This window comes from Berghia stephanieae, chromosome 2 (assembly GCF_034508935.2).
Source record: "Berghia stephanieae isolate SIO BIC M18660-M18661 chromosome 2, UCSD_Bste_1.3, whole genome shotgun sequence".
Classification (NCBI taxonomy): domain Eukaryota; kingdom Metazoa; phylum Mollusca; class Gastropoda; order Nudibranchia; family Aeolidiidae; genus Berghia; species Berghia stephanieae.
This window is the reverse complement of record NC_088361.1, coordinates 24,630,233-24,639,481: the sequence shown is the minus strand read 5'-3', so window position 1 is coordinate 24,639,481 and position 9,249 is coordinate 24,630,233. Positions and strand designations below refer to the sequence as shown.

General features: G+C 35.5%; 1 protein-coding gene across 1 annotated transcript in view; it reads right to left on the bottom strand.

Moving 5' to 3' along the window:
* The window catches only part of LOC144966750 (acetylcholine receptor subunit beta-like 1), a 16,239-nt gene extending 11,315 nt beyond the window's left edge, over positions 1 to 4,924 (bottom strand). The window contains exons 1-2 of the mRNA XM_078903525.1: positions 4,845 to 4,924; positions 1,667 to 1,910 (exon numbers count right to left, since the gene is read on the bottom strand). Of these exons, the coding sequence (XP_078759651.1) occupies positions 1,667 to 1,894 (228 nt within the window). The 5' untranslated portion in view covers positions 1,895 to 1,910; positions 4,845 to 4,924. The remainder of the gene's footprint in view (positions 1 to 1,666; positions 1,911 to 4,844) is intronic.
* Between the last annotated feature and the right edge of the window lie 4,325 nt (positions 4,925 to 9,249).

The window sequence follows — 9,249 nt, the reverse complement described above, 5'->3', positions numbered from 1 at the left end:
AAGGATTGCATTCAAACAGCAATTATACAAGCTTATTGCCACGATCTGACCGCTTAACGATGCCTACATCACATTACAGACAATATCCATCACTGCCTATAACCAGGTATTCATTCACAAATGAGTCGAATTGGGTAAGTAATATGTGTTAAGTGTCTTGCCCAAGGGACCAGAATGAATTTTTCACAATCACTGTCCCCGATAACGCTCAACATCGCTTGACTTTTTGATTAGAAGAGACTGAGCCATCTAGCCACACAAATAAATGTTACAGTGAATGACATAATCAGTCGGAAAAGGTTGAACTGAGATATTGCCAAGTTTAGTTATATATATAATATATATATATATATATATATATATATATATATATATATATATATATGTGTGTGTGTGTGTGTGTGTGTGATTTAATCTATATATATATATATATATATATATATATATAGTATGCGCTCGGCTAAGAAGCTCACAACATTGCCATCCGGAAGTATAACAGACCAACACAAAACTATGTGTAACCATGAACTTTTATAGTCTAGTTAATCCAATTTAGTGAGAATTACTCAAAAACGTGGATGGCAATAAAAACAATAACAAAGACCCGAGTGACGTCAACTTCGTTCTATCTATATATTGTCTGTTTTCACAGGGTAGAAATGGACTTCAGGCGTCTGTTGAATTTTGATTTTATTCCTCTTTTCCTCCACCTCTTCCTTCCTTTAATAAATGATGTGTCAACAGCGGGTGGTGGGGGTGACACAGGTTGGAGGGATCGGAGAATCTCTGGTGTATATATTAACGATACGTTTTGGGCAGCAACATCACAGGCTTAAACACAATTAATGGTTATAATTATTCTAATAATTATAAAAATCAGGAACTAAATATATTTCACATCCATTCTGAATAGAATAAAAATTAGGCGTAAACTCCGACGATCGAATGATAAATGAATAAAAAGTAATGTGTAGAAAATTAGTAAACATTCACAACACATCTGTTGTCGCCGGAAGACAGCGCCAAATAGTATTTTGACGCTCGCCTTCGGATGGGATTGTCCTTGGTTCGAGTTCCGCTCTGGGCGGCCATAGTCCTTTGAAAAGGCTCTGTACTTGCATTCTCTTACCGTAGTCAGGTGTAAGATGAGTATCCGGCTGTTAACAGCGTTGTTTTTGCAACATCGCCTACCAGGCGAAATGTCTCATCCATCATGTTAAGTAGGAGCTAGGACCCCCTTGTAAAGCGCTTTGAACACGTTTAGTGGATTTTACGCTTTTAAAAAGCGCTCAAGTTTTAATAGATGCCGCATGCACTTCATGGCTTGGTGATGATAAAGTAAATCATTCCGATATAACACGGAATGACAATTTGTGAAATATTTTTGGATAAAAATATCGCTGTTCAACAAGAACATTCGACACCTATTATAGGAAATCTGGTACAAAAAGTACGCCTAACAGGCAAATTACACCGTATGAAGTAGACATAAATAGGGGATAATGCATTGTTGCGCACTAACCATGGCAACTATGTTGAAATATTCCTTATAAATGTTATAAATGTTATAAATTATATATTGTGTCCAAAAAATAACCCCAACAAAACAACATTGGTATTCGTATTTTCGTTATTGTTATCATATGTTACCTTTTACAGTATTTACCTGATTTTTCTCATCCAGATTCTGTATACTCAACAACCAAAAGCGAATATGAACCACTGTGGTACTATCATCGTTTGTCGGTCTTACTTCTCTTTTGTAGCTGTCAAATAAATCACTCATGAGGTTGTAGTAATCGTCTTGTGAAGACATCACATTGTTGAAAGTCAGAGACAAGAAGACCACGCTTGTCAGGAGCCAAAACACAAGACCATTGCATCCAGTAGCCATTCTTGTCTAATGGTTTCTAATAATAATAATAATAATAATAATAATAATAATAATAATAATAATAATATGATAATGATAATAATAATAATAATAATAATAATAATAATAATAATAATAATAATAATAATAATAATAATAATAATAATAATAAACTTATGCTTGAACACCTGGATTCGAGTTCCGCTCTCAACGGCGCATTATTGAATCCTTGGAAATGGCTCTTTGGTCACAAACTCTCACCATACTCGGGTGTAATATGAATACCCGACCGTTCACAGCGTAATATTGCTCAGCATGCATCATTTGATGCTGTTGGCTAGTGACCCCTGTAAAGCGCTTTGAGCTGGATTTGTCGATATTGCCCTATATTAACGTTCATTGTTATTGTTATCATAATTTAACTTTTTAATTCTTTAATGGTTATAGTTAAACACCGTTTTTAATGCGTGATCAGTCGATATCCCCCTACTTTTTCAGCAGATGATGATTTTCCGAGGGGTTTTTTCCCCAGCGTCCTGGGAGATGATGACATTTTAAGACAGGACTTAAAAAGTTGAAACATGTAAATGTCAAGCAAATGACATCGAATTAAGATCAACTTCTGTTGATGATGAGTGGTAAGACATTTGTTGAGAAATATCGAATGTTTATCGAGTTGGCTTTACACACACGACTGAATGAGGGAATATATGAATGGATAGATTGACTTAAATGTATAAATTAGAAATTATCTGATTTTCTGATACCTGATGAAGGTGACAAATATTTTTTTTTCAATTTTTTTTAACCATCGGTGGGGGGGGGGGGGGGGGGGGGGGGGGGGGGGTTCTGTTGGCAATACTGGAATCAATTTGGAAAATAATTTTAAACATTTGTATGACATCTTTCCTATTATTTTCGATATCTTTAAACACGTTTTTTTTTTTTGTTTTTTTTTTGTTTTTTGTTTTTTAGATACAAGGAGGTGTCAATTAGGCTCGACGCTATGTCTAAATGAAAAATGTGTCAAACATTTTGAGTTCCTCCTTACTTTTAATCTGTTGTTTTCAAATGCTATTGAACGTCTATTAAAATGTATACCGCAAAATTTAACTATCGTAGATAGATAGATCCACAGCACTATTGACAATTTCTCTTCTTCTGCAAAATATTAAGAATATTGTCACGAATACTAGATCTACAATTTGTTATTGATATCTGATTTACGATTTATAGACATAGATGTTCTCTCTCTCTCTCTCTCTCTCTCTCTCTCTCTCTCTCTCTCTCTCTCTCTCTATCTATCTATCTATCTATCTATCTCTCTCTGTGTGTGTGTGTGTGTGTGTGTGTGTGTCTGTCTCTCTCTCTCTGTCTGTCTCTCTCTGTCTGTCTCTCTCTCTCTCTCTCTCTCTCTCTCTCTCTCTCTCTCTATCCATCTATCTTTCTTTCTATGTTTCCTTGTTTCCTTCTTTCTTTCTTTCTTTCTTTCTCTCTCTCCCTTTACTACCTTTTGACACATTGGAACGATTTCCCCTTGAAGAATAACCAATCTTTGTGTTTAGAATCTCTCTGTTCTGGATACTATTGTGAAGACATAATATAATAATTCTAATATTATGTCTTGAATCATGAGTCGTATAAATGTATTAAAACGCATTCATAGCATGTCTACCAGCAAAATCGTTAGGCCCTCCAGTTTATAAGCACTTATAACAATATTTTGACACACAGGTGCGTAAAATTTTTGTTTCTTTCTTTTTCTTTCCATAATTTGCTAGTTGTTGCCATGTCAAGCAAGGACATTGAAATATTCGGATAATCCAGCCAGTAAATACGTTGTTTTTTACATGTAGTGATACAATACTGAAAAGTTGTATATGAAACAGTGCCGGGCTAGACAGAAAGGAAAAATACAAAGAACGAGGACGAAAATGTTTGAATCGCTCCATTTTTATTTTGAAAATATCAAAGTAACAATTTAGGGAGGAGGTACTGGTGAAAATAAAGATATGAATATCTGTGAATGAAACAGTGACCTACACATTTAAAAATCAGCCAGTCTCGGCTGAGATCGAACCTCGGACCTCCTAAATACCGGCCAGCTGAACCCTCGTTCATAACACAAATATTGAGCACGAGAGGACTATGTCGACGAGTAGTATTACGATTTGATCACTATGACATGGTAAATTCATGCCGTCACAATACTTTTTCTAGATAATTTATCTCTAAATGTCTTCTAAAAATGCCAAGATGACTGTTGGGATATTCGGGTTTTTTTTTTTAATTATTTTTTCATTATAATTAAATGTGCTTTTTTGTCACTAGATGCAAAACAAATATAAGACAAAACTGGTTCGGTATTCGTATTTTCCAGAAATGGAACAATTTGAAATTTGAAACAAAAAATGCAAAATCTATGGAATATTTCACGGTGTCAGTAGACAGGGAATTATATGATGAAAGGTTTATTTATGACGAATGATTCTTGTTTGCACTGCTGTTGACATGCCTTTCAATCATGTATGTAAATATCATGCACTGTTGCCTTATTATGGTTATCTTCTTTATGTATGGATGTATGAGTGTATGTGTGTGTGTATGTGTGTATGTGTGTGTGTGTGTGTGTGTGCGCGCGCGCTTTGCATGTCAATGTTAAAGATATATGTTTGTACATCACACATACATGAGTACATTTAAGTTGATATACTGTCTTTACCATGTGTATCATTATTGTAATCTTTCAATCAATTTAATATTAAGGGCACTCAAGGGATTTTATCCTATTTCGCCCTATACCATATGTTATGTAATGTTATATGCTTCCTGCTTTTATAATATATACTGAATTAAAAAAGCAATATTACTTAAAACCACTATATAATACAAAATATTAATACACATAAATCAACAGAGAAATTATTATATTCATACTATTACCATCAAAAGAAAAAGTTTAGTAAACTACCTGTTTATTGGCAAACAAATCCAATCAAACAGCAATTCAGAGTGAAGTGTGAAACAACCCAACCTCCACAGGCTTAAAACTGGAACTGTGTAACATTAGTAAATGCGATTAGCAATCAATGGCATTGGGCAACAACCCATTGTTCGGGCCACAAGTGACCGTACATTGGTCAGGGACAAAAAGACCTTTGTGAGGACTCTGATTTCATAATCAGTAACTAAGATCACGTCACCGCAACAAAAAAAAAAAAGAAAACAAAGGAACGCTCAATCAGTTAACAATTCCAATATGTCCATGTGGGTTAAAACCCTTGGTGAGTTCCTATTTTTTTTTTAAACAAAGTTACGTAAGTTCTAAACGTAACAATTCACTATTTCAAAATCGGGTCATTTCTTTGATACATCGCGTCGATGTTTCCTCAGAGGTCGATCAATGACATTTCAAACCTTTAAAAACTTAGATTTTTTTCTTTCAGTGTCATTTATTTATTGTTATTTATTTTTTCGTTTGTAAGCATCTAATCTCGATCATCATCATCATCATCATCATCATCATCATCATCATCATCATCGTCGTCGTCGTCGTCGTCGTCGTCGTCGTAATCGTCATTAACAACCACAACAACAATCTCAAAATACAAATATTTCGCATTTCTTCAGTTCCACCATGTTCATTATGCTTTATGACGCTACATTTCATTCCCAGCTAGGCGACATAGAACCAAGTTTCCATTTTATGCACTACAAGTTTCTTGTTGGTCGCAGTATTCAATGTTTCTCGTGCGATATAATATGATTTCTTAAAGTCGATATAATTCATACTTGAGTCTAGTTAGGTAGGGTGTGTAAAGTGCAATAACCAAGCCAATGAGTAAATACCACAGAAAATGTGTTGCAATCATTGTCAGATCCAAGTGTCTGAATATTGGCGAAGCACAACATCGTTTTACTAGGTTACAAGACGAAACACATTTACTTCCACCCCTACTTCTACTACTACTACTACTACTACTACTACTACTACTACTACTACTACTACTACTACTACTACTACTACTACTACTGCTTCTTCTACGACTACTACTACTACTACTACTACTACTACCACTACTACTACTACTACTACAACTACTACTACTACTACTACTACTACTACTACTACTACTACTACTACCACAACTACTACTACTACTACTACTACTACTACTACTACTACTACTACTGCTACTACTACTACTTACTACTACTAATACTAATACTACTACGACCACCAAATATATCACCACACCCCACTATCACCACCACCCCCACTACCATGACCATTCACCACCATTACCAACGGCAAAAAAAAGGATTGAAAGAAAGAGGAATATAGCAGCAGCAGCAGCAGCACAGGAGGAGGAGGAGGAGGAGGAGGAGAAGGAGGAGCAGCAGCAACAACAAGACAATAAAATGGGAAAAAATGTGAGGAAAATTATTAACCAGTTAATTACCGTACTATGGGAAGACACGCATTTAAAAATCGGCTAGTAAAACGTCCTTCAACTATCGGTCGATTTAAATTACCCTCATGTTGGAACAAATCTCCCAAACCTGGGGCCTCGCAAACCTGGGATCTCGCGAGGTTCCAGGTTTGAGAGTTTTTGCCAAGAAGAGGGTCGTTTTAATCGATCGATATTTGAGGGACTAGTTATCATGTCAAATTTTAAAATACCTGTCATTTTATTGTACGGCAGTTAACTATCTAGTTAATGAAGCCATGATACAAATGACGTCACTTTCCAAAGACATCTTTTACGCAATGCAAGGTACACGATTGAACTGCCTTATCTGAAACTCAAGCAATGTTACAAGTTCTCCGTTTTTCACAGGTACGGATAATTTGTTTTGTAATTAATAATAAAGAGTAGAAAACTGATGAAGAAGCATTTTTTTTTTGTTTCTTTGTTTTGTTTTGTTTTTTTGTGCGGCTATGTGGTCTAGTGGTATGACACTCGCTTTCGGATCGGAAGGGTCCTTTTTTTTTGTGCAGCTATGTGGTCTAGTGGTATGACACTCGCTTTCGAATCGGAAGGTCCTAGGTTCGAGCCTCGCGCTCGGCGTATAGTTGAGTCCTTGGAAAAGGCTCTTTACTCACATTCTCTCACCGTAATCAGGTGTAAAATGAGTACCTGGTCGTTAACAGCGTTGTCTTTGTCCGAAAAATTGTAATATCGCCTAACAGGCGTTATGTCCCGTCCTACATGTTAAATGTTGCTGTTGACCAGGGACCCCTTGTAAAGCGCTTTGAGCACGTTAAGTGGATATTGCCCTATATAAAAGCTCAATGTTTTTTTTATTAGAGCAAGCTGTACTAAAAGGTTCTTAATTCGTACAATAAGAAAAAGACAAATGCAATTTTTATGGCACCTAAATCTACATAAATGTATTGAACATATTGCTCTCACAGGAAAAATAGAAGGTAAAAAGAATAAAGGGAGACCAAGAAAAACATATTCAAATAGTTTGAACAGCTGGGTGACAAAGAAAGAGAAGAGTAATATTAGTTTTCTGAGGTTATCTGATCAGAGAGATGAATGGCGTATCATGGTCACCGATGTTTGGCACAGAATTGGTACTTGAAGAAGAAGAAGAAGAAGAAGAAGAAGAAGAAGAAGAAGAAGAAGAAGAAGAAGAAAGTGATTTGTTCTGTCTTCAACTAAGGTATATCCAGTTATTAACCTTGTGATTAATTAATTTGTTTAACTCACTCCAGCCTAGAGAAGTTTGCTACTCTTCAAAATTGGAAAAAAATGTATTAAAATGAGTATGTGGATAGATAGTTTTATTCAACTACCATTAACATGTAAAAATTAAGAACATTCGCTTTGATACTACGCCTATAATTTGTCTCAGAAAAATGTAATAAAAAGGCATGGGGTAAGAGCAATGCTATCTTATATCTTTAAAGTTTTTTCCCAACTCATTTTCTGTATTTTCAAGTAAATCTTTCTTAAGAAAAATTGATAACTCATCAATATCCTGAAGCCTGTCTCTAAATTCACTTGTCGAATTTAATGTCTGACGAGATGGTGCTGTTTTTCGCAAACAAGAAGGGGGTATTGTATTTAGCCATTTATTTGGAGGAATAGCAGGTGAAGGATACCTTGATTTCCGTCTCATAGGAGCATCATGATTGGCACAGATACCCATATAGTCTGCAACATCACTCGAATCGATATTATTTGGCAGTGCACTAATCCATATTTGTCTCTCAATTGGATCCGAATGAAATTTATATATAGTTGTCTTTTCGCCATGTCTATAATTTGAAGTGCAATCAAAAACAACATTTTCGAGGCATTTTCGGTTATTATTGATAAAAAAATAATGATAAAATGTTTATTATTTGCTTAAAATGCATTGCCGAATCCATTGTACAGGGAAAATGAGCAATAAACAACGGCAATTCACAACTACAACAAAACTTAATGGTCACTCCATGAAAATGAACAACAGAATAAGGGCGATTCACAACTACAAGTGGTCAATATGTACAAGCAAGACTGAATTCTTAAAAGTGTGACATATGGCACTACTTGACCTAGGTGATGCTAAGTGTGTGTATGTGTGTGTGTGTGTGTGTGTGTGTGTGTATGCGCGTGCGTTTTAGTCTTAAAACTCTAGATAGCTTTGGTATGCGTACGAGCGTGTTTGAGTAATGTAATTAATGCCATCTCATGCAGGTAACCGAGGTAACTCAACTCTCGCCCCTTCCCCCAGTTCAAAAAAACCATGGGCCTTCCAGATTTTTTTGGCCACGGTCGCTCGAACTGCACGTCTCTAGAGTGCTATGGGTAAGAGTAACCTGGGTAAACAACGGATATAGTCGGTGTTAAGGTTGAGTGAGTTAATCAGGGTAGTCTCTCTTGTTTTTAACTTTCCATAAAGATCCAGTTCGATTATCACGAATATTCTACTTACTGCTTTCATTCCTACTAGATCATAACAATAACAATTGATTAATATCAATATTATAATCATATGTGTATTGATCGGGTTAGTCAATAATATGAGAATAAATGTGAACGACCTAGTTCCTGCCCTTGTATTAGTTCCGGAATTATTGGTTTAGAGCAAATCCGTTCACGCCCAAAACAGTCCAGTTAATTAAGGTAGACAATTTGACATTCTGTAATCGTAGATTACTGTCACTTATATCGCATAATGATCTGGATAAGTCAGCTATAGAAGGAACAAAATTGAGGTCACAAAACGAAATTGACGTCACAAAACGCATTGTTATTATTTTTAGCCAGGCATTTTATGAATAGTTCGCACTAAATAATATCAGACTATAAACGTTCAAGGTTACATAATATAACTATGTATATTGGTACGTTATATCCGGCTGGTGGATGTTGTGA